The sequence below is a fragment of the Alternaria ventricosa genome (assembly GCF_023758065.1).
Source record: "Alternaria ventricosa strain BMP 2768 chromosome Unknown scaffold_3, whole genome shotgun sequence".
Lineage (NCBI taxonomy): Eukaryota > Fungi > Ascomycota > Dothideomycetes > Pleosporales > Pleosporaceae > Alternaria > Alternaria ventricosa.
This window is the reverse complement of record NW_026055683.1, coordinates 260,662-283,627: the sequence shown is the minus strand read 5'-3', so window position 1 is coordinate 283,627 and position 22,966 is coordinate 260,662. Positions and strand designations below refer to the sequence as shown.

The 22,966-nt window shown below is 53.6% G+C and overlaps 6 protein-coding genes across 6 annotated transcripts; 5 read left to right on the top strand and 1 right to left on the bottom strand.

Annotated features, from left to right (window-relative positions):
- Nucleotides 1-1,032: 1,032 nt before the first annotated feature.
- Nucleotides 1,033-2,992, top strand: J4E93_002023 (uncharacterized protein; the record flags this gene model as incomplete). The annotated part of the gene is made up of 4 exons (XM_049339971.1): nucleotides 1,033-1,669; nucleotides 1,722-1,783; nucleotides 1,830-2,427; nucleotides 2,517-2,992. The coding sequence occupies 4 exons, from the start codon at nucleotides 1,033-1,035 to the stop codon at nucleotides 2,990-2,992; spliced, it is 1,773 nt and encodes a 590-aa protein (XP_049202293.1).
- Nucleotides 2,993-5,778: 2,786 nt separating this feature from the next.
- On the bottom strand, nucleotides 5,779-6,540 carry J4E93_002022 (uncharacterized protein; the record flags this gene model as incomplete). The annotated part of the gene is made up of 2 exons (XM_049339970.1): nucleotides 5,779-6,273; nucleotides 6,328-6,540. The coding sequence occupies 2 exons, from the start codon at nucleotides 6,538-6,540 to the stop codon at nucleotides 5,779-5,781; spliced, it is 708 nt and encodes a 235-aa protein (XP_049202292.1).
- Nucleotides 6,541-7,717: 1,177 nt separating this feature from the next.
- J4E93_002021 (uncharacterized protein) lies at nucleotides 7,718-9,103 on the top strand (the record flags this gene model as incomplete). The annotated part of the gene is made up of 2 exons (XM_049339969.1): nucleotides 7,718-8,312; nucleotides 8,361-9,103. The coding sequence occupies 2 exons, from the start codon at nucleotides 7,718-7,720 to the stop codon at nucleotides 9,101-9,103; spliced, it is 1,338 nt and encodes a 445-aa protein (XP_049202291.1).
- Nucleotides 9,104-12,073: 2,970 nt separating this feature from the next.
- TEF1 (translation elongation factor EF-1 alpha) lies at nucleotides 12,074-13,957 on the top strand (the record flags this gene model as incomplete). The annotated part of the gene is made up of 6 exons (XM_049339968.1): nucleotides 12,074-12,078; nucleotides 12,199-12,269; nucleotides 12,326-12,381; nucleotides 12,606-12,724; nucleotides 12,776-12,792; nucleotides 12,852-13,957. 6 exons carry the CDS (start codon nucleotides 12,074-12,076, stop codon nucleotides 13,955-13,957), a joined length of 1,374 nt encoding a protein of 457 aa, XP_049202290.1.
- Nucleotides 13,958-14,913: 956 nt separating this feature from the next.
- J4E93_002019 (uncharacterized protein) lies at nucleotides 14,914-16,542 on the top strand (the record flags this gene model as incomplete). The annotated part of the gene is made up of 1 exon (XM_049339967.1): nucleotides 14,914-16,542. The coding sequence occupies one exon, from the start codon at nucleotides 14,914-14,916 to the stop codon at nucleotides 16,540-16,542; it is 1,629 nt and encodes a 542-aa protein (XP_049202289.1).
- Nucleotides 16,543-17,797: 1,255 nt separating this feature from the next.
- J4E93_002018 (uncharacterized protein) lies at nucleotides 17,798-21,446 on the top strand (the record flags this gene model as incomplete). The annotated part of the gene is made up of 3 exons (XM_049339966.1): nucleotides 17,798-18,015; nucleotides 18,092-21,096; nucleotides 21,148-21,446. 3 exons carry the CDS (start codon nucleotides 17,798-17,800, stop codon nucleotides 21,444-21,446), a joined length of 3,522 nt encoding a protein of 1,173 aa, XP_049202288.1.
- Between the last annotated feature and the right edge of the window lie 1,520 nt (nucleotides 21,447-22,966).

Here is a 22,966-nt window from a genome sequence, read left to right as displayed (position 1 = left end):
CGTTGCAGGCTGGGGCACGGCGGGGTGAATGGACGCCAAGGGAGTGTTGCAGGAGCAGCGGGTGGTGGATCCCTGTTTGGCGTGCCGCTTGTCGTTCAGCAAACCAAGACCGCGGCCATGTGTTGTTTTGAAGCTTCCAGGCGTCGATGACGCAAGGTGTGGTGAGAGTCGCGGTGGGTGCGTGGATTTGTTCGGAGCGATGAAACGCCCTGTCGGCTAGGGCCTCGCGTGTGGCGTGGGACCCCCCGTTTCATCGCCCGGTCCCCGAATAGCAGGCTGCGCTGCGGCGGCCAGGCGGAGCGCGACAGGCACCCCCCCCGGTCGCTGGCGTCAGGCACTCCCTCCAATCCTGCATCAGAGGCCGCGATAATCAAACTCACGCATTGCTCCCCTTCTACCCACACGCCCGCTCTTGCGTAGCCTTCTTCTTCCCTCTACACCCACACTCGCTCACCACACGTCACTCTTTTATCGCCTCGGTCCCCCTTGGCACTTACTTTCTCTTCGTCGCCCGCGTGCTAGTCGTCGCCTCCCCGCCGGCTCTTTGCAATATATCCCCTGGTTGGCGATTTTCCCTCGAGGCCCTATCACCGCAGCCTGTTCCACCTGCATAACGGCTACATACCATCAGCTGCCTTGTTTGCTTTATCCCTGTTGATTAACTCGCCCAATCTGGATTCTCTGGATTCTGTCAATACCGCCGGCGACGTCAACTGAGCCTGCATTGCGCCTGCCGTTAACCCTGGCCTCCTGCGCCTGAACCCAGCCCGCCCAATCTACTATAGTGAAGCCGGTCACGACGCACGACCACATCATCGCCACGATCGGAGTGAATCTCTAGCCTGCTCTCGCATCACCGATTCGGAACAAGTGCCGTTGTGCTTCTTCCCACCCACCCCCGTCTGTCGTTTGCTGGCCAAGACAGAGTCCACTCTCTCAACCCTACCATCCCGGATCCTTAAAGCACTCCTTCTAGACCGCGTCCCCCTTCCCTAGGATTCCTACTCGTCGCCTACCTCATCATCAACGACAATGTCTCTCGTCCAAGCTATGAGTGGTTTCTCCAAGCGTGCGGGTCATGGAGAGGAAGACCCGAGTGCTGGTCTGGAGAACCTCGACGTCCAGCACTACCTCGGATACATCTGGTGGATCATTGTTGTCGTCTTCTTCATGTACCAGGTCATCCTCTTCTTCGTCCGTTACATCCGCACCGTCACATGCTTAAACAACGAAACGCAACGATACTTCGCCATCCCCAACAGGACCTACGCAGCTTTCAAGAAGCACTGCCTCGATGCGCCTTTGTTCCGCACCCGTCACCACCGCGAATTCAAGCTCTCTTCCGCCATTGGTGTTGGAACCCTGCCCAGTCGTCTGCAAAGCTTCTTCCTAGTTGGCTACTTTGCCGTCAACGTTGGCTTCTGTGTATGGAAGATCGACTACAGCAGCTTCTCAGCCGGAGCCGGTGAACTTCTCAGCCGCTCCGGTATCATGGCTGTCATCAACATGATCCCCTTGTTCCTCCTTGCTGGTCGCAACAACCCCATCATCAAGCTCACCGGTATCTCGTTCGACACCATGAACCTCATCCACCGTTGGTTCGGACGGATTGTAATCCTTGAGGCCATTGCTCACACTGTATGCTGGATCGCCAACAAGGTCCACACCAGTAAGTTTGCCCGGTCAGACATCTCAACATTGCGATGCTAACAAATATGCAGAGGGCTGGGGTGCCGTACAAGCCTCCATCACTGGAAGCGAGTTCATCATGACAGGTTTCATCGTAAGTTGTGTACCAAGCCAGTACCAGCAACGTCTAACATCCACAGGGAACTGTCGCATTCGTCTTCCTCCTGATTCAGTCCCCCTCCCCAGTGCGTCACTCATTCTACGAGGTTTTCCTGCACGGCCACATTGTGGGTGCTGCTATCGCGCTCGGCGCCGTGTGGGTCCACCTCAAGGAGCGCCCGCAACAGTTCATGCTCTACGGCGTACTTGCCCTCTGGGTCATGGAGCGCACCTGGAGATTCGTCCGCCTCGTCACGCGCAACGTTGGAAACGGTGGTACCGGTTGCGATGTTGAGGTCCTCCCCGGAGACGCCCTTCGCGTTACCGTCCGCATGGCTCGCCCATGGAGGTTCCGCCCCGGTCAGCACGCCTACTTGTACATTCCTTCCGTCGGACTCTGGACCAACCACCCTTTCTCCGTCGCCTGGAGTGAGGAAGAGGAAGATCTCACCATTGCCTCGTCGGTCGCCGATGAGAAGGGTCTTCCCATGAACCGCCAAGATATCCTCGAGCACCACAAAACTAGCATGTCTTTCATTATCCGCCGACGAACTGGGTTCACCGACAAGCTTTTCAAGAAAGCCGACCTCTCCGCTTCCGGCAGATTCTCCACTTCGGCATATGTCGAGGGCCCATATGGTAAGTACCGAAGCTTGTTTTTCCCCGGACTTTTCGCTATCGCTTATATTAATCCAATCTAAACAAGCCATGCTAACATCATATGACAGGCGGTGAAGACCTAAGCTCTTATGGAACTGTCATGCTGTGGGCTGCTGGTATCGGTATCACTCACCAGGTCCCCCACGTTCGTGATATCGTCGCTGGTTACGCCAACGGAACTGTCGCCACCCGCCGACTTACACTCGTCTGGATCATCCAATCACCCGAGCACCTGGAATGGATCCGTACATGGATGACACAAATCCTGTCCATGCCACGCCGCCGCGAGATCCTGAAGATTCTGCTCTTCGTCACTCGCCCTCGCAGCACCAAGGAGATCCACTCGCCGTCTTCCAGTGTCCAGATGTTCCCTGGTCGTCCCAACGTCCAGGCCTTGGTCGACCAAGAGATGCAAGAGGGTATCGGTGCTGCCTGTGTCAGCACTTGCGGTACGGGTGGATTGGCGGATGAGCTCCGTCGCTCCGTCCGCAATCGCGAGTCCCAGTGGAACGTCGACTTCCGCGAGGAATCTTTCTCGTGGTAAACGTATCCTCTCCCTGTTCATCTCTGGTCTCGTCACATGGGTATACCCTTCGTCCATTGATCTCTAGCCTTGCAATCTATCATGTTTGGAAGGACCAATGTTGGATCTAATGAGGACATGCTTGCATCTACTACTTCGCTGTATACATTACATTTCGTTTCTTTACCGCATCATCGCTTGATTTGGTCTCTTTTTACACTCCTTGTATCTTATCCTGTGGAGCAGGCACGAAGACAAAATATTCATGTGGTCGGGCGCGTCTTCGGGCTAACTATCAATGTTATCACGTCACCACAACGGTTCTTTCACGAGCACGGCGATGCTTGTTTGGTGTTTAAGGCGTCTACTTCCACTGATGGTGTACATATCTCTGGCATCTCAGAAATCATGACAAGTTAACAACCATTCGATTTTCATCGCTCTTTCCTGACATGACACACCCTGGTTCTGGTAGTCAGCTTACATTAGCGTTCTCGTCAAAACGTGAATCTTATGCCCCCTGCTGCGATCCGGACACCTTTCGCACACCCTGACATACGGCATGCGTATATCGACGGGACGATACTGCATCAACAACATCTCCCTTGCGCCTTCACCCGATGGCTGGCTGTGAGTGTTCTGATCCCGCCGCAGCCCAACGACTACGACGCGCGTCCGCCGAGCTAACAAACCTCCCCGTTACGAAGGCTTATCTGAAACTCTCGTATAGGATGGATTCCGCGTTCTTTCATTCGGTACCTTCTCATCATAACTCAGCGACCGCAGGCATCCGGCGCTTGCGACCCGCGCGCTGTGCGTTTCTAGTGCGCCTTCCCGTGTACGGGAACTTTGGGAGATACAACGGCCCGGTTGTTTCAAAACGCCTCATCTGCACTCAACAAGGCGATGTAGTTCATCCGTGGGTATCGACGCTGGCGCGCCTTCATGCTGCACTGCACAGCGCTCCTCCTCCAGTCGTTGTAGCTCTGCTGCGATCCGGACGATGTGAGGAGATCCGAAGGTGCGCGAACACCAGATCGCGGCTGAATTTGTGCATGAAAAGAACGGAAGGCTTGCAGCTGAGCGAACGGATATGTCGATCGACCTTCAATGCTGGACAAGACTTTCGCATCGCGATGCCTGTAGATGTACATCATGCTGACAGAGTACGTATGTTGATCTGTACTGCTTACGTATTGGCAGTGTCAACTCCATTGACTGGATCTCAACAAACGCCATCATCTCAGAAATACGTAGTTCATGATGCCAGAGAGATATCCGAGCAAGTCCATCCTGCAGCTGGCAAGGGTTATAGATCCCGATTGTGAGGTGGCATAGCTGCAGCCACCTGTGACCGGGTACTTCACCAAAACCTACTACCAAGTCACTTCACCACAGCATCGTGGCAATTACGTACCTTTGAATCTTCATCAGAAGGATTCGGAGCAACGCACCTACCTTGTAGATGTTTGCGCAATTACTCCCGTGTCATGTTGTCACCTCGCATTGACCTCATAGGCATTGCAGCGAGATCCACTGCATTCCATTCGTAATCAGTCTCCAAACAATTCAAATCTCGAACAGTGGCTTCTCCACTCCTAGACTTCCAAAGATCGCAAACAACTCCTGTATGCGTTCGGAACTCGTCATACCGTACTAGAATCTCATGTCGCATCTCGTACACAAGAAGAGATGGTAAAAGTATGATTGGAAAGAACATACTTACCCGTCTTGGAAAAATATCATAACACCCCTTCTATCACTACACCTCCCAAGCAACCGGCTCTTCATCAAACCCCGCCTCTAGACCCCCATCGACTCTCACAGCTCCTCCAGGATCCAGACCTGACCTGACCTTCAACACGAGCCGTCCTGCATCTGCAACGTTCGCATTCCCCATCCGTGCACCTCCCGAGCCTTGACATGCGCAGATAACTTTTCCCATCCAACCACAACCCTACTGCTGCGCCTCGGAAAATTTATCACGTCTTTGTCAGATGCTCCTGATGACTGACGTTCGTATGACGGTTGGCTAATATTGAAGGATTGCCCACGAGGATGAAAGAACGACCTCTGGTACCAGGGGTCTGTCGCTTAACCAGTTCCATCCGCAACGAATGTAGTCGAGGCCCAGAGCTTCTGCCTACTTACACACCGCGCATCACACAAACCGTCCATTGCCGTCCTCAAACACCACCACCCATGAACATCATCCATGTGCGACACACGGCAAATGAAGAAAAACACCCCGTCGCCATCTGTGCGCGACCGCCGCATGCGAATATACGCCGTGCTCGCGCACAGATGGGGGAATGCAATATAAGAAGAGCCGGCGCGAGCAGGTTTCTTGCTACCTGGCTCACGAAAATGCTCCGTCGCTACCACGCTTTGAGAAAACGGTTATCGCGTGCGCTGGGCGGGGTTGCTTCATTTAATGCTGATAACACGCGCATGACGTGGTGGGGTAGTGGTATATTGCTCTGCTGAAGCGAGGTTTGTTGGACGGGGGAGGTGTTGCGGTAGCGAAGACACGTGGTGGGTGTGGCTGGAGGATGGGGTTGATGTGATAGGGAGTGATTTGGGATTCTGAAGGGACTGAGATCGCGTAATCCGTTGTGTTGGACATTTCACTTGATGAGCAGCAGCTTGCAGGCAGACTGTGAATGAGTAAGTGGCTCTCTTAGCTATGCTCTAGTCGACTGTAGAAGAAGGCCGTGGATACGAGTGACACTATTGCTAGAGCAATTATCCAACACAAAGGAATGTTCCGTGAATCATTCCTTCCTCGCGTTTTTTTTTCGTGCGCATCAAACTGCCTCGGGGCTCTCGTGCGTGGCAGCGTCCTCCATTTCGAACCTCCTTTGTATTCCCTCCCAGCCTTTCCTCACCACTTCCGCCATGACTTTACCCATACTGCCTTCCTTCCCCAGCGTTTCCATAGCCTCCTCCACGCTCACGAGATGACTCTCATACGTGACTTCCAGTTCATCTACCCCCGTGTTCTCATGATGTCTTGGCTCGTATCCCTCAGGTTCTTGTTCTATCCTCTCTCGCAAAGAGAGATTCTGAGGATACGCCGGTGGCGGTTTGTATACCGCGCCCGCTTCCGTCTCAAGCAGGGTCTCGAGGTTTGGAGGAAGTGTCTCGGCGATGTACCAGTAGATTATGTATTGTCGCGTACCGAGAGGCATGAGTTGCATGGACACTGGTTCGGCGGTCTGTGGAGACGCGTGGATGCGTGGATGGGCTTGCGGCTGCCGGTGTACGGTGGGTAGAGGGAGAAGACGGTTGCGGTAGCCCGACTGCTCATGCGATTAGTACGTATTCTGCTGCAAGCATCTGTTCGTATCGCGTACCTCTTCATATCCTTCTCTTTCTGCGCCCGTGCCGCTCTCCTCGCCGGCGTCGCGTCTGCCCTTCGGAAGGAAGTAGAACTTTCGTCCTCGATGAACGCAACTGCATATCACCACACGACTTGTCGCGAGGTGAAAGATCGCGACACCACCTCCAACTACAAACTGGTTGCTGTCATAGTGCGCGGTGAATATCTCGGTCTTGCTTGCAGACATTGTCGGTCTTGGTGATTGAGGCTGAGGAGTGTATGTTTTGGATGGAAGGAGGCCACACATGGGGATTGCGGAAGTAGCTCCTGCTTGCCCAGGTGGAGGGCGGCTTTCAGGTTATAGCGCTGTTACCTTGCGCCAGCGAGCGGCCTCTTTGGTGTGTGACGCCCATGATGGATGCTGCCATGGTAGGTGCCTAAGATACGTGCGTCGAATTGAAGAAGAGGTATGGTGGGGCTAGTGACGTTTGGCTGTACATGAAGAGTAGCCCCGCGCTCTAGCGCTTATCGCATAATCCATCCGTCAATATCAGTCTATAAACGTATAATTTCTCTTGCTCTCCATCAACAGTACAACTGGCCTAATGGCCCAATGGCAAGGCGCTTGACTACGATTCGTTCGATATCAAGAGATTCCAGGTTGTAAGTAGCTCCCAGAGCCCTCGTTCGAATACCGACGCTGACGCCAAGAAAAGCGACCCCTGGTTAGGTCACACAGCAGCTCGCAAGAGCATTTTTTTTTGGCCTTTGGATGACATCTACAGGCAGCTTCTTCTTGCCTGCACGCCTATTGCTTCTACGACGGAACGTGGTGGGCGAGGCTCTTTTTGCCCAGCTCTGCTTGTACCCAACGCGCATCCCAACAAAACACCCAACTTTATTAATGTAGAAGCAGGTACAACGTCACAAAGCTCAGGACTGCTCCTTCTATCTTAGCTACCTTGTACACTAGTTTTCAAGGCATACCTAGGTAACACAAGTTAACTCTTAGTCCCTACAAATCGTGTACTAGAGCGACGCCCCGCAAACTAATAAACCACACGGAGCATGATTCGCAATTTTATCAGTATACCCGGAGTGAGGGGAAGGCGGATATGTACCATGTCGTACTCCTTGGCGGCGAGACCGGATCAGGAAGCTGGTGATATCCAAGGTACCTCAACGTCTCGGCGTCGTCTTGGCTGCCGTTGAACGACACTCCGCATACTCGTTACGAACTAAGCGCCGGATGTCATGGCGATAGGTATATGCGAAACTGCGAGATGAACTCGAACCGTTGCATCATCGTTTGCTTGGCCTCCATCGCACGATAAGGTTCTGACAGCGTTCATGAATGGGTATATAATATCTTCGGGCAGACCGCGGAGGCTTCTTGTCAGCACCGAACTCGACTCTTGTACATCATGAAGTGGACGAAAGTGTTGCTGGCCGCTCAACTGGCTGCAGCGACTCCCTTACAGCCCCGCGACAGCTCTGTGACTCGCAGTGCTAAACCCAGCTACGATGGCTACCACATCTATTCAGTCACACCGTCTTCTGCTGACGAGGCTCGTGATCTTGGGAAGCGCTTCTCCCAATACCACACTCATCCCATTCGCGACACCCTTTCCATCGCTATTCCACCTGAAGAAGTCGACGCCTTCAACGCCCTAGGTCTGAAAGCTCGCCTCGTCAATTCCGACCTGGGCCACTACATACGCGCGACTGACAAGGAAGTCGTATATAAGAGGGGTCTACACAAGCGCGGCGAGTTGCCAGATCTCTCTTGGTTTGACACTTATCATCCGTATGCCGACCATCTCCAATACTGGGACGACCTAGTCAAGGCATTCCCCAAGAACTCGGAAAAGTTTCCAATCGGACAGAGCTATGAGAACAGAACCATCTGGGCATTCCATCTTTTTGGAGACGAGAAGAATGGGTATGGAAAGCAAGAAGAGAAGCCAGTCATTCTTTGGCATGCGACAGTCCATGCTCGAGAGTGGATATCGACCATGGGTAAGAAGGTGCATCGCGACTCATGTGAACACTAGCTAATCGAAAAAGTGATCGAGTACCTGGCCTACCAACTAATCGATGGTTACAAGAAGGGCGATGCCAATGTGACCACTTCCTTGGACTACTATGACTTCTACCTAGTTCCCTTCCACAACCCCGATGGCTTCTTGTACACGCAGACCAACGACCGTCTTTGGCGCAAGAACCGCCAGCCACGCCCAAACATCAATACTACCTGCCTTGGGACTGACGGCAACCGCAACTGGAAGTACGAGTGGGATGCTGAGCCGCCAGAGGGTGGATCGACACCTGACCCTTGCGGTCAGACATACCGTGGAGAAGCACCCGGTGACACACCTGAGAATCAAGCCATGGACAGTCTTTCAGCTCAGTTGTCGCAAACAGGCGCTGGTATCCGGTCATTCATTGACTTCCACTCGTATGGCCAGCTCATCCTCACTCCCTATGGCTTCTCGTGCGACCCGCTACCCGAAACTCTTCCTCGCATGCTTGAGGTTGCTGGTGGAACTGCGAATGCCATCATGGCTGCTAGCACTAAGAACAGCACATACGAGTTTGGTCCTGGGTGCCAGATCCTTTACTTCTCAACCGGTAACTCGAGAGACCACCACTATGCTGTGCATGGCGCAAACCACTCGTGGACGATGGAGCTGAGTCCTCAAGACCAGGCGGGCGGTGGCTTTGTCCTGCCGCCAGAATTTATCTGGCCGGTTGTGAAAGAGCAATGGGCTGGACAGCAGTGGCTTTTGAACGACGTGTGGGTAGACTAGTTGTAGGTGCTGGAGAGTTGGATAGAGCCTCTATGACAACTTAGCCCCCCCGGGACTGAGATGATCTAGTCAACTCATGTAAGACAAAACTATCGCGGTGTTGTTGTAAACACCAACCCAACAATATCGAACCATGAATGTCTACTACATGTCTTACGAGGTACATGCTGTAATGAATCTTAGCGGGTGGCCCGCGACGCGAACAAAACGAGACAGCTGTATGTCATTGATGAACAGGCACATATAAGAAAGGCATAGCAAGGTAGTCAAACTATGTTCAAACTTTCTCGATGCTGATCTCGGCTTCACTACTAGCCTCTTGCGTCAGATACTGAACTGGATGGTGTCAGGTTTTTGGTGAACCGAACGCTTTTGGTATCGTTCCGAGTGTTGCTACTGCTCTGGTAATCCAACAGCGGAGTATGCGAACCTTGGCATTCAACCTTTGCAGGCTCGGAAGTGTTGTTGCCAACATATTCACTGCCTATGTTGGTCGATGCCTTCGCGGTAGCCTTCTCTGGGATTGCTTCTGGTCAAAAGAGATGCGGCAAATTACACGATACGGGGAACGTCTTCTGCGTAGCACAACACCCACGATCGTGGGTAATGATGGCCAACTGAGGCTTTCTCATAAGATTGCCGAATTCTGGGGTTGGGTAGCGGAACGATGAGCTCAGGAAACATCTGCTCAGGGGCATCGGCCTCTATCAGCGTGACAACCACTACATCTGTATTGCGGCGTAAGAGATTCCATTGGTAGTGACCAGGAATTATATGTCAATGAATGAAAGAAGCACAAGATGATCGCGGGTACAGTCTTGATGCCGTCGGAACGTTACGCTTCCACATGAGGCAGAGGACGAATGCAGATACCATTTGAGTATCTCTACTATAAGCTCATCGGGTAGTAATTCCATGGCGTTACAGTTATAGAACTCGGAGGGTAACAGAAGAACCTTGCGTTTAGAGAGGACTTTCGCAAGTCTCAAGATACAGAGGATGTGATGTAGAAGCATGAGTTATACATTGGCCTATGAGTTGCGGATACTTGGTACAGTCTAATGATCGTGGAAAAGGTCCTTGGAGATCTGTCTACCATATGTGTGGCATCTAAGCTTTGTGCGTGTGGGCCTTACTCCGAGTACTTCCAAAGAGTGTGAGACGATTGCCTTGAACCTCTGTCTTCCCACACTCGAACCGATGCAGCCCTACGATGCTCGTGGAGTATGGCCAGTGGAAGCGGCTGATGAGTAGGACTCAGGTCCACAGCGCTTCACCCACCTACGATGCGCGGAGGATGATAGAATTTCCGGCAAGGTCTCCCAACCCCACTCAAGGGAAAATTTGGACACTCTGGAGCCTACATTGACGTTACATCCGCTCGTTTGCGTGTTGTTGTCCTAATGTAGACCTCAGACGTATTCGCCATTTCCTTGTACGAAGTGTCCTCCCCATCCAGACTAAGGAGTGCTCCTCCCCTTATGTTGTATGATATAGTTGTATTATATAGGTAAGCGCGATCGCGGTGAGGGGGTACTGTAAGGTCGGCACGGTTCGTTACGGATGCAAGATGGAAGATCGTGGCTCGGACTCGGGAATGTCGAAGAGGGAGCCTAGAGAACGACGCAGCGTCAGTCCTTCTACAGCTTCGAAGCCTGGATATTAGTCGTCATCAGTTGCGTATTATACCATACAAGATCCTATTGATGGCTTGGAAGAGAACAGCCCGGAGTGGCGGGTATCTCGAATACGGCGAGTGTGATGGTTAAATCCTACTTCGAGTGTCCAGCTTCTTCTGATACAAACGGCCTCGCCTCATAGAAGGAGAATTCTGAACAGGCCTGCAGCCTACATTAAGATCAAACCATGCAAAGTAGGTGACCCAACATCAACGTAGGCTCCTGGCTGTTCGAATTTGATCCCTCCTTGGATAAAGCGGCCTGCGGAAACAAGCTGAATGTCATGTCTTTGGTAGCTGGGATTGTCGGTGAAGCTTTGGAAGTTTACCATTCTTCAGAGTCAGAGTGAAACGCTTGTACCGTGTCGGGATGCCGATAAATCCACTCTTAGCGGGGTTCCTTTGAGCAAGAAAGCTGAGTGATGTAAGGGTCAGTGGAATTTCCAACTGCGGTACGTCCGGCAAGGGGCGGCGTTTGAACAGCTCAAAGGATGATTCCACGATAGGTGGGTGCGCCAATACTGGGCGTCTGCAGCAGCGCTTGTGAGTCAAATCGGGGTCCATTGTTCTGGCTCCATAAGCATCAATGCCCAAGGTAACGGTAAAAGCAATGGAGGGAGTGGCTAGCAGCGGAGAGAAGAGATTGAACACGGTGGTGTGCATGATCTGGGCGGTACCATCGACAAGGCCACAATAGACTCCGCTTGTAGTGGGGCTGGGTACACAGTATGATGGCAATCTCAGTACCCCGCCAAAAGTTTTGCAGTGCGGCAAAAGTGACACCGAGGTGGTTTCAGCGCGAAGACTGCATGCTGGATTATTTTCCAGGTAAATTCAATCGGGAATGAAGGGAACAATCGAGTCTTGTGCAAAAGCAAAAGCTGTAGCGCGTAGGTGACGCGGGTCAACTGGTACGAAAAGGGCTGATGGACAGCAATGACGATGCACCAAAAGACTCGCGTGAGGCAACTGCGGCTGTGGCGAGCTCACAGTAGGCGGTCAGGGCGGTTGGAAGGGCTCCATGGCATGTGGGCCAATGAAGAGGACCCGTTTTGCCTCTTTCACAGTCGAATCCGTTGCAAGTGAAGGAGTTTTCGTAGCCCAACGGGGGGCTAGCGCCTAAAACTAGCACGGACCCACTCAGCCCTCCAAGTATATTAGCAACACCCAGCCCCTCCATCGCTCACTTTTTCTTCTTCGTCCAACTCATACCTTACACCGCGCGCTGTAAATCTGAGTATCAAACAACTTCCCCTCACCACCACCAAAGCAAACTACACAACACCGCCAACATGGGGTAAGTTATCTCCCCCGCCTTCTGCCCCAAGTCTCTGGAGCCTTTACATCGCCCACTCCAGCAGCCTTGGCCGCCACCTCCACCTCTACCCTCAGTACAGCTCACTAACAATGTCTGCAGTAAGGAGAAGATGCACATTAACGTGGTCGTTATCGGCCACGTCGACTCCGGAAAGTCCACCACCACCGGCCGTAAGCCCTCCCCCTCCGAACGCCTGCGGGGTCACACAACTTACGATGGGATACAGACTTGATCTACAAGTGCGGTGGTATTGACAAGCGTACCATCGAGAAGTTCGAGAAGGTACGGCATCACTCTCTTTTCACATGGGCATTCGCAACCACCTGGTGCACCTTTGAGCGCTCAGCCATTTCCGGCTTATCGCGATGAGGGGCATTTTTGGGTGGTGGGGTTGTGCGAACTTTTACGCGCTAGCGCTAGTCCGCATGCGGCTTTCGCGAACCTCAACACCATGACGCACATCCAATTTCCCCAACTCGGCTTCAGTCTGCTAACAATCCTCACAGGAAGCCGCCGAACTCGGCAAGGGTTCCTTCAAGTACGCATGGGTCCTCGACAAGTTGAAGGCCGAGCGTGAGCGTGGTATCACCATCGATATCGCTCTCTGGAAGTTCGAGACTCCCAAGTAAGTACTTACCCATCATCACCATGCGAGCCATCACTAACCATGCCATAGGTACTACGTCACCGTTAGTCAGTGCTCCCAGTGGACTCTCCTCTTGACGACGATCAATTGCTGACAATCTAACTAGTTGACGCCCCCGGTCACCGTGATTTCATCAAGAACATGATCACTGGTACCTCCCAGGCCGACTGCGCTATTCTCATCATTGCCGCCGGTACTGGTGAGTTCGAGGCTGGTATCTCCAAGGATGGCCAGACTCGTGAGCACGCCCTTCTCGCCTACACCCTCGGTGTCAAGCAGCTCATCGTCGCCATCAACAAGATGGACACCACCAAGTGGTCCGAGGAGCGTTACCAGGAGATCATCAAGGAGACCTCCAACTTCATCAAGAAGGTCGGCTACAACCCCAAGCACGTTCCCTTCGTCCCCATCTCCGGCTTCAACGGCGACAACATGATTGAGGCTTCCTCCAACTGCCCCTGGTACAAGGGTTGGGAGAAGGAGACCAAGGCCAAGGCCACTGGTAAGACCCTCCTCGAGGCCATTGACGCCATCGACCCTCCCAGCCGTCCCACCGACAAGCCCCTCCGTCTTCCCCTCCAGGATGTCTACAAGATTGGCGGTATTGGCACGGTGCCCGTCGGTCGTGTCGAGACCGGTATCATCAAGGCCGGTATGGTCGTCACCTTCGCCCCCGCTGGTGTCACCACTGAGGTCAAGTCCGTCGAGATGCACCACGAGCAGCTTGTCGAGGGTGTCCCCGGTGACAACGTCGGCTTCAACGTCAAGAACGTCTCCGTCAAGGAGATCCGTCGTGGCAACGTTGCCGGTGACTCCAAGAACGACCCCCCCAAGGGTGCCGAGTCCTTCAACGCCCAGGTCATCGTCCTCAACCACCCTGGTCAGGTCGGTGCCGGTTACGCACCAGTCCTCGACTGCCACACCGCCCACATTGCTTGCAAGTTCTCTGAGCTCCTCGAGAAGATTGACCGCCGTACCGGAAAGTCTGTTGAGAACTCCCCCAAGTTCATCAAGTCCGGTGACGCCGCCATCGTCAAGATGGTTCCCTCCAAGCCCATGTGCGTTGAGGCTTTCACTGACTACCCTCCCCTCGGTCGTTTCGCTGTCCGTGACATGCGTCAGACCGTTGCTGTCGGTGTCATCAAGTCCGTCGCCAAGGCCGACAAGGCTGGCAAGGTCACCAAGGCCGCCCAGAAGGCTTCCAAGAAATAAGCGCTCTCTTCTTGGGTTGCTTGTTTCTCTTCTTTCGTCTCTAGATACCTGGTTCTGGGGATGTGGTTGCTTCGGAAAAGCTGTGATGACTTTTGAAACGTGTCATGCATAACGGTCTGGGGTCCTGGCGTCGTCCTTCCATAGTTTCCATAATGATCTGAATGAAAACATGGGTGGGATATGAACAATAACACTTTTTCTGCATTCGTGAGTGATTTGATGGTGTCTTGACTTACCCCTCCCTTGGCTGTCCTTCCCTCGCATGACTTGGTTCACCCGTGTCATCCATCTTCGTTGAGATTCCCACCTGGCGGGGCTACAATTCGTGTCGGCTTCTACAAAATTATTGTTCAGCTAGACGCCTACATCAACTTGGAGGCTGTCTAGTTGTTGGGAAATAATAGCATGTATACGGCACGCATGGTAGCCACCCCCAGTGCTCCAAGGACCAGTGCAGGTCTCATCGCGGACCTAAGCTCAGGAGGAGTTGAGGTTCATCGTTAAGACCACCTTATCCAAGGAAAACGCCGAGCACCTTGGAGCCTACGTTGGCGTCGCATCATCTACTTTGCATGTTTTCACATCAATGTAGGCTGCAAGCCTGTTCGGGATTTGTCCTCGTGGGAAGACATGGCCGCGGAGCCTCTACTATGAAGTGCCTCGTTTCCCGGCTGGTGACTGCAGCAAAGTGCTCCGACAAGTAGGTAGAAGCTATGCAGCAAAGGTGCAAGCATCTGCAGACTTACACCAATCTCGTGACACAAAATTATCCGTCCTATATCATTTACCTTCATGCATCGTAGGACAAGAAGTTGGCAAGTATCGTGGCTGGTTGATGGCTTCAAGCAACGACCCACTGTTTTGGATTTAGCGCTGGCCATCACTTCCAAGGTTACTAACCGCATGCAAGTCACCATCGCTCTACGCTCTCACATTACAATCTCTCTAGAGGAACAATGTCGGCAGATCTTTTTGCGGAGTTCGGAGCAGACCCCCCTCCTAGTCAACAGCAATCGCAGCCTGCACCCAACGCCAGAACAAATGCACCTGCTGCATCAGACTTCAACTTCTTCAACGGCCTGAGCAACGCTCCGAGCTTAGCAACACCGTCGCAGCATCCTTCATCAACGAGCAATACGCACAACTTTGCTTCGAACTCCGAACAAGCATCCACCAATGAAGATAACGACGACTGGGGCGATTTTGAGGGCGGCTCGTCTTTCGAACCCGCTCCTGCCGCCAAACAGGATCCGTTCGCATTTGCATCACCTCCGGTCTCCCAACCACAACAGAATGCATGGAACATATCTTCAACAACCCACGATCCTTTTGCATTTGCATCGCAATCATCTTCGCAGCCGTTGGAGCAGACATGGAATCGAGCGCCAATCGTGAAGGCCAAGAAATCAGCCGACCCAAGCGTTTTGTTCGACGCGGAAGATGATCTTGATGATGATGACGACTTTGGCGATTTCGAAGGCGAACAGGATAGTAAGACGCAGTCTACGGCACCCGTGGCATCGTCTTCGGCGATTGTGGACCTACTAGGCGACATGAGCATAGCACAGGCTCAACCACCCAGCACGAGTAGTAGAGATACTGGTAACGCAAGTCGGGGTTCAAAGCTTCAAGCAACAACGAACAAGAAACCTGGCACAGGCTTTGGTGCTATGGCAAAACCAAAGCAACCCGTGCCACCACCTGCAGTGGCTCAAGATGATGATGGCTGGGATGAATTCGACGATTGGGAGGCGTCCATTCCTACTAAAGCACCCAGCAAACCCGAAGCTGTGAAGCCGACTAGCAAAGCCGAATCGAACATTACACCAGCTCCGATACTTTCCCCTACGACAACAGATCCGCAGGCCGGTGAACTACCTCCTACAAACGTGCCACCACCCGGCGTGTTACTGTCACTTTTCCCATCTCTATTCGCTGAAGCACAGGAGAAGTTGTTCAAGCCCATGGCAGCACAGCCGTTGCCCATGAGAAACAAGCTGCTAGCTGAGCCCGCGACAATTGCCTATCTTCAGGGCTATCTTATCCTCGGGAATGTCGCGGCGCATATCATCGCAGGCAGGAAACTGCGCTGGAAGCGAGATCAGCATCTGTCTCAAGGCATGCGAATTGGCCCAGCGTCATCACGAGCAACTTCGGGGATGAAGTTGACGGGCATCGACAAGGGCGAGAATATGAAAGAAGAGCGAGAGGTTTCCGATGTGGTCAGAAGCTGGAAAGAGCAAGTTGGGCGACTGCGGCATGTCGTGTCTGGCGCAAACCAAATCAAGGCTGGTACTCTGGACCGTGGACCAGATTTGCAAGAAACGATGCCGGTGAAGACACTCAAGCAGTCGGAGGGTGGTATTCCAGCGCGTCAGCCCTGCATGCTGTGTGGACTGAAACGAGAGGAAAGGGTGACTGCAGCGGATATGGCCACGGACGATAGCTTTGGCGAGTGGTGGATTGATCAGGTCAACATGCATCGAGGTGTGTATGAGATGGCCGTGACGAAGACGATCGCTGACTCTAGATTAGGCTGTAGGAACTTCTGGAACCAGCACAAAGACACTCTTCGACAACACTGATGGCTTGGAGTTCGGATCTCCAGGATGAATGCATGAGTACAGCACACGGCATGCACAGGGACAGTGTTCGGCCAATGGTGTTCTCCGGGGCATGCAGAGCTAATCACGGTGGTCGCAACCTGCACGGCTTTCTGCATGACGAGCAGAGAATTTAAAGGCATCCATTGAGCATGAGACATGTGTTACTTTCAGTCTCATTGTATACATCGTTGTTGGAGTGGTAATAATCTATAGGGCTGTTGAGGGCATGCTACGACGGCATGGACGTCGGCTAGATTGGCGGAACGATTACTCTATGCGCAAAGAGGTGGAAGAGGCGGCAGAGCAGCACATGTCAGAAGGAAGGCTAGCGGAGGCTTGTCGGACGGATGATGACAGGTCCGGCTGGGGAAGCTTGTGGCACATGTGGGATGCGCAGCAAGAAGCATTGTACATGGCAAGCATGGTAGACACTAGGTTTCAGCTGGGCAAAGCAGATTTGGAGTCTTGTGCAACCTTGACGTCTAGCGTGCCATGAGGCAGGTCTGGAGTATGATGATGGTGTCCCGCCCCGGTCTATGGTAGATCAGATCTCTGGTAGCGTCGAGGGCGGGTGGATCGTCTGTGCACTTCGCGGGGCCAGCGTAGGCGCAACGCAAATAACGCCGTTGCCGTCTCGAGTCGCATCCATAGTGCGGGCGACGTAACTACATGCCATTCACTGTACACGCCCACTGATCACCGTTGACTCTAGTCCGCTCCACGCGTCGCATTTCTTACTGAACAGCCGCTTCCGTCGCAGGTGATATCCGACCCAAGCCCCAGCAGCCCTGCATCCCCGCCAAAGCCTTTGCACCACCGCCCGCCCGCGCATCTTGCACCCGTACCCCAGAAGCGATACCGCCGCCGCCCCCAACGCGACACCCGGGTCAGTACACATTGACTTGTGTGCCTGTAGACCAAGACTGGCCCTCTCGTCGTCATTCGCTGCGTCTGACCTTACCGAGCCGAGACTTGTGCCCAGGCCTGGGAACAGGCGCTCGTACGCCTCAGGGAATGAGCAGGCCAAATGATCATGGTACGTCAAGTGACCCTCTGCCCCGACTCGTGATGCCCGCGACTGCCTCCACGGCGTCTGCCTCTGCCACCGGCGAGATATGGCCCGCTTTGTAAGCTACACCGCTCAATGCACTGCGAGAGGAACGGCACCGAGCTGTTGCTGTAGATAATAGACATTCCCCTTGCCTGCCACCTGAACCAGCTGCTGCTCTTCTGCATGGATCTACTTGCTGACGCCCTCACCCCGCCAGGCTCTCTACCAGAAGAAGCACCCTTCGACTCGTTCGCACAGTCGCAGCACCTCTCCGAATATGCCCCGCTGGTCAAGACGAAAAGCACATCCAGCCTGCTGAGCTGGCGGACGGGGCCGCCGCCACCCATCGACACGGCCAAGCGCCTCAGCATCGATGCAGGGCAGCTGGACCGCATGGCAAGGTGAGTACAACGTGCGAGAGGCTGGGCAGGCAGGAGCTTCCTCCGGTGCGTAGGTAACGGCTGACACATGCTCCAGGTCGCCTATTGTGTCTGAGCATGAACACGGCCTAGGGTCTTCAGGCCTGCGTCGCATTCGCCAACAGCCAGGCCCACGACAGCTGCAAACGACGCAGCGAGCCGCTTCGTTGAACATCGCTACTCCTCCAGTATCGAGGCACCCCTCAGAATCCACGCCCACAGCGCCTGCGTCACCGACATTCGCCTTTGGCGAGGACCTCACTCGTTTCCCCTCGGAGTCCCTGCATTCGTTCTCCTTCGCGACCCAATCCGAAGAGTTTATACACAATCGCCAGAATGTGCTGAAGCGCTCCATTGAGTTCATGCGAGACAGGCTGGGCTGGGCTGCGACCAATCCTGGCATAGCCAACGCGCAAGCCAAACTCAGCGGCGATCAGGAAGTGCAGAGCATGATGGAGCTCCTGACCCGGGCAAACCTCATAGGTCAAGACGGCACAGGAGCCCATGGGCTGGGTGCTTTGGGCCCAGTAACAGGACCCGCTGACATGTCCGGCGAGAACCCATTTGAGAAGGGATTCACAGTCGATCGATCAGCGAGCCCAGAGAGCATGCTCGAAGCAGCGAGACCCCCAGTACACCGGGCGACTACAACCGACGTAGCCGACAACAGCAGTACATCAGACTCTCGCGAGGGAAGAAGCTCATCGAGTACCGACTTGACCTCCGACGCGTCGAGCACACGCGTAGCGGCAGTCTCTCCACCTCCACCGTCCTCGCAGCCCGCGCGACCCCAACGAGCCGCACTGAAACGTACTCTCACCGACGTCGCGCCTCTCACGATACAAAGTCAGCTCCACGATGCTTTGGCACAGCCATACCGAGTCGGTGACCAGGAGAAGATCGGAGACCTCGTTTCTCCTGCGAGCATACCGACTCTGCCACCGAGTTTCAGCAATGCACCAGGGCCTCACTCGGCGGGCTCAGCGCCGCATGGACACGGAAGCCGACACGCTCCAGCAGCACAGGCCATCTTTACGACAGAGACAGACACACCGTGGACCATCACATCGGCAAACGACTTAGCATGCTTGGTGTTTGGAGTTACAAGAGCGGAGGTCCGTAAGCTGGGCATCCTCGAGGTCGTGCGTGAAGACCGCAGGAAATGGCTCGAGAGCAAGTTGAAGGATCCTGAAAGTGGCTCGAAGAATGCGTCGTCTGGAGTATCGGCTGCCACAAACAATCTCAAGGTTGGCAGCGGTGTCACAGCGCGGTTACTGAGCAAGGCTCCATCACGAGTGACAGCCGCGAGGAAAGCACAAACGGACGACGGCAGTGGATCCTCATACTACAACGCGAAAAAGACCGGCAAGCTGAACCATGAACACAAGGGCTCAAGGGGCGTCCTACTATGTGGAGACGTTATTCCGATACAGAAACGCGACGGCTCGACCGGGTCTGCCAGCTTGTGGGTCAAAGAGAAGCGGGGCAGTCTCATATGGGTGCTTGAAGAGATCGCCGAAGACGTCGTGTACATCACGGTCGACGAAACAGGCTGCGTATCCAAGGGCTGGGGCGCAACGGAAGCCGTCTTCGGGAGCGATCGGTTACGGAGGGGCATGGATCTCAAGCGGCTCATACCAGGTATACCACGACTCCGAGGAACAAACACTGGAGTTCTAGACTACGACTCCATTGACGAGTTCCGCAGCTACACAGCTCGCACGTCGAACAGCATCAATATACCCGTGACTGTGGAAGCCTTGCCTGGCGAACCAACCTTCCGCATATCTAGCTTCCCTCACATTGCTGGCATCATTGTCCTATCGTCCGACGATCTCAAGATCACGAGTTCCAATTCTGTCTTCTCCGCTGCTCTGTTTGGACAGCCGCGACCTGAAGGCATCCACGTCAGCAAGCTCATACCCGCGTTCGACAGAATCTTACACGTCATGACAGACGAGGACAAGATAGAGTTAGTTGACGGGATCGTCATCCCCGAACACAGCTTTCGGCGTGCGCGAGCTTTGCTTGCAATGCGGGAAGGTAGTGCAGATGCTGCAGCCATCTTCCTGCGACCAAGTGGTTTGCCAGCCTTACATCGCGACGGCTCAGAAATCATGGTCGACGTGCAAATGCGAGTCGTGAAGAGCGAAAAGTCACCCCGGTTCGATGAGAACGTCATTGAAGAGGAAGATGGGTCGTCGAAACCAAACAAGGGTCCGGAGCTGGTCTACGCCTTGTGGATAACATACTCCAGGCAACTACATGCTGCGAACCACGGTATCGGCCCAGTGACTCCCCTCATGTCACGCCCACCCTCACCCCGCCAGCCGGAACCAGGCCAGTCCAGTTTCTCCGTGCCACAAGAACCCGAATCACATCAATCGCAAGGTACACCGCCTACAGTATCACTCCTCACACAGCAGATTCAAGAAGCCATGCGGCCTAATACTCCGCAACAATGTCAGAAAGGAGCCATGGCACCGCCACCAGCACCTGCACAGGATGAGCCGCCCCAGAAGAAGACTATCAATGATTTCGTAGTTTTGGAGGACATGGGTCAAGGCGCATATGGGCAAGTCAAGCTATGTCGGTACAAGAAGAACAGCAGCAAGAAGGTTGTGATCAAGTATGTTACGAAGCGGCGCATCTTGGTCGACACGTGGACACGAGACCGAAGGCTTGGAACTGTGCCGCTCGAGATTCACGTACTGGACTATCTTCGTCGCGACGGCTTCAAACACCCTAACATTGTGGAAATGGCCGATTTCTTCGAGGATGACATTAACTACTACATCGAGATGATACCGCACGGTCTACCGGGCATGGATCTCTTCGACTATATTGAGCTACGTGTCAATATGGAAGAAAAAGAGTGTCGTAAGATCTTTGTTCAGGTCGCAGAAGCGGTACATCATCTGCACACTAAAGCGAAGGTCGTACATCGAGACATCAAGGATGAGAACGTTGTCCTCGACGGTGAAGGCAACATCAAGCTCATCGACTTTGGAAGCGCAGCGTACATCAAAAGCGGACCTTTTGATGTCTTTGTAGGCACAATTGGTATGTTTCCCGTCATTCTTGAATTTTTGTGGCCATACTAACGCTCGGCAGATTACGCTGCCCCAGAAGTCTTAGCTGGAAAGGCCTACCGCGGCAAAGAACAAGACGTTTGGGCCCTTGGCATCCTCCTTTACACCATCATATACAAAGAAAACCCCTTCTATTCCATTGACGAGATCATGGATCATGATCTCCGCGTACCGTGGGTCATGTCAGAGGAGAGCATTGATCTTGTGCGACTGATGCTAGATCGGAATGTGGAGAAAAGGATTACCATCAGCATGGTGCTCGAGCACCCTTGGTGCAAGGGCGCTGGTGCAGGCAGTGGGGCGGTTGGAGAAGCTGCCTGAGGACCAAACCGGATGGAAACGAATATATGGAACGACTTTACGATCTTTTGCATGCGGCTGGACCAGGACTTGTTATGGGATGGATAAGGTCAGGCGCACTGCTATAGAGCGCTTCTCCTACTTCGAGTTACACACATTGTTCGCAAAATTGCGCCATAGCACTACGGCATTGTTTGGTAGGGCGAGAGATGGAAAAATGAATACCCAAGATCTTTGTTTTCGCATATTGTCGTTTGACAGGGGTTCCAAGGTTGTTCTGACTGGGAACACGGTGACGCGATAGCTTCCGGGCGCCGATTTGCGGGGGGCTGGTTCCTACCCCGTGATGACGTCTGGTACCCGTGGACCAGCGACGGGCGACTCCTAACCACAACCTAGAACGAGTGCTCATCGCAACCTCGTGTGTTCTCGCGCAAATAGAACTTTCTTGGCCCCCGACTGTCTGGATGCTTTCTGGTGCGCACCGCCATTCTAAGGTTCCATGTCAGCGCCACGCTCAGTATAGCGTGGCGAGCAAACAGTACAACCCTCCATGTACTCAGCCTCGCCTGAGGCTGAGGTACCTGTCCTCCCTGTCCCGACAACGACAGGCCTCGAGCCAATAGCAAAGCAGCGCCACAATTCTGCCACACGTTAGGCGTCCAGCTCAAGCCACGAACACCCTGTATCTCAGAATAGATCGAGTGGTTGTCCTCGCGCGTCGTCGCGGAACGTGTCTCCTTATTTGTACTCGCGGTCCAGTCTCCACGTACTGTTGATGGTACTGCGACAGATTCTAGGCGTCTATGTATACGTTAGTTCGACACATCCTAACGATAGTGTAGCGCTTCAACACGATGTTATCCCCACCACCTAAGAGTAAGGCTGCTAGTATATGGTCTTTTGATTCGGGGTACGGCTCAGGCACTTTGGAAGATGATGAGGGGTTCCAGGTACGATCTCATTCACGGAATGTTGTGTGCCGCGCAACTTCTAATGCTGAGCAGATCGACCAGCCTGGAAGTTCCACGATTGATGAAACGTTATCTCCGTCTCTCGATCAACACAAACAGTCTAATCTTGGCGGACCTGTAAGCCTTGAACTGGAAGATGAAATTCGCGCGAGAGCAGTCACGAACTCGACTGAGCCTCTGGCTACGGAAGTCGACGTGTTCACGGCGAAAGTTCGCACTAGTGACGAATCATTACTGCAGACGCATAGTGATGGTATCGATTGCCTCCGGTGTCAGCTCTGGAATATCATCAACCCCGACAAAAACATTAGATGCGACGACTGCACGAGCGAAGGATTCGAGACGCTTAAAGCTGTCTTAGGTACTGCTGAATTACCAAAGACGACGAATGCGGCACCTCGACAACATCCTATAAAAGCAACACCATCAAAGGAAATCCCCCGATCTGAGAGTGCCACGCGATGCTCTGCATGTGAGATCTCGGCACTCATTCACGCAGACCAGCCCGTCAGCTGTGCTTCATGCACCCTAAACACGGGCTTGCTGTCTCCAACTCCGTCAGACCAG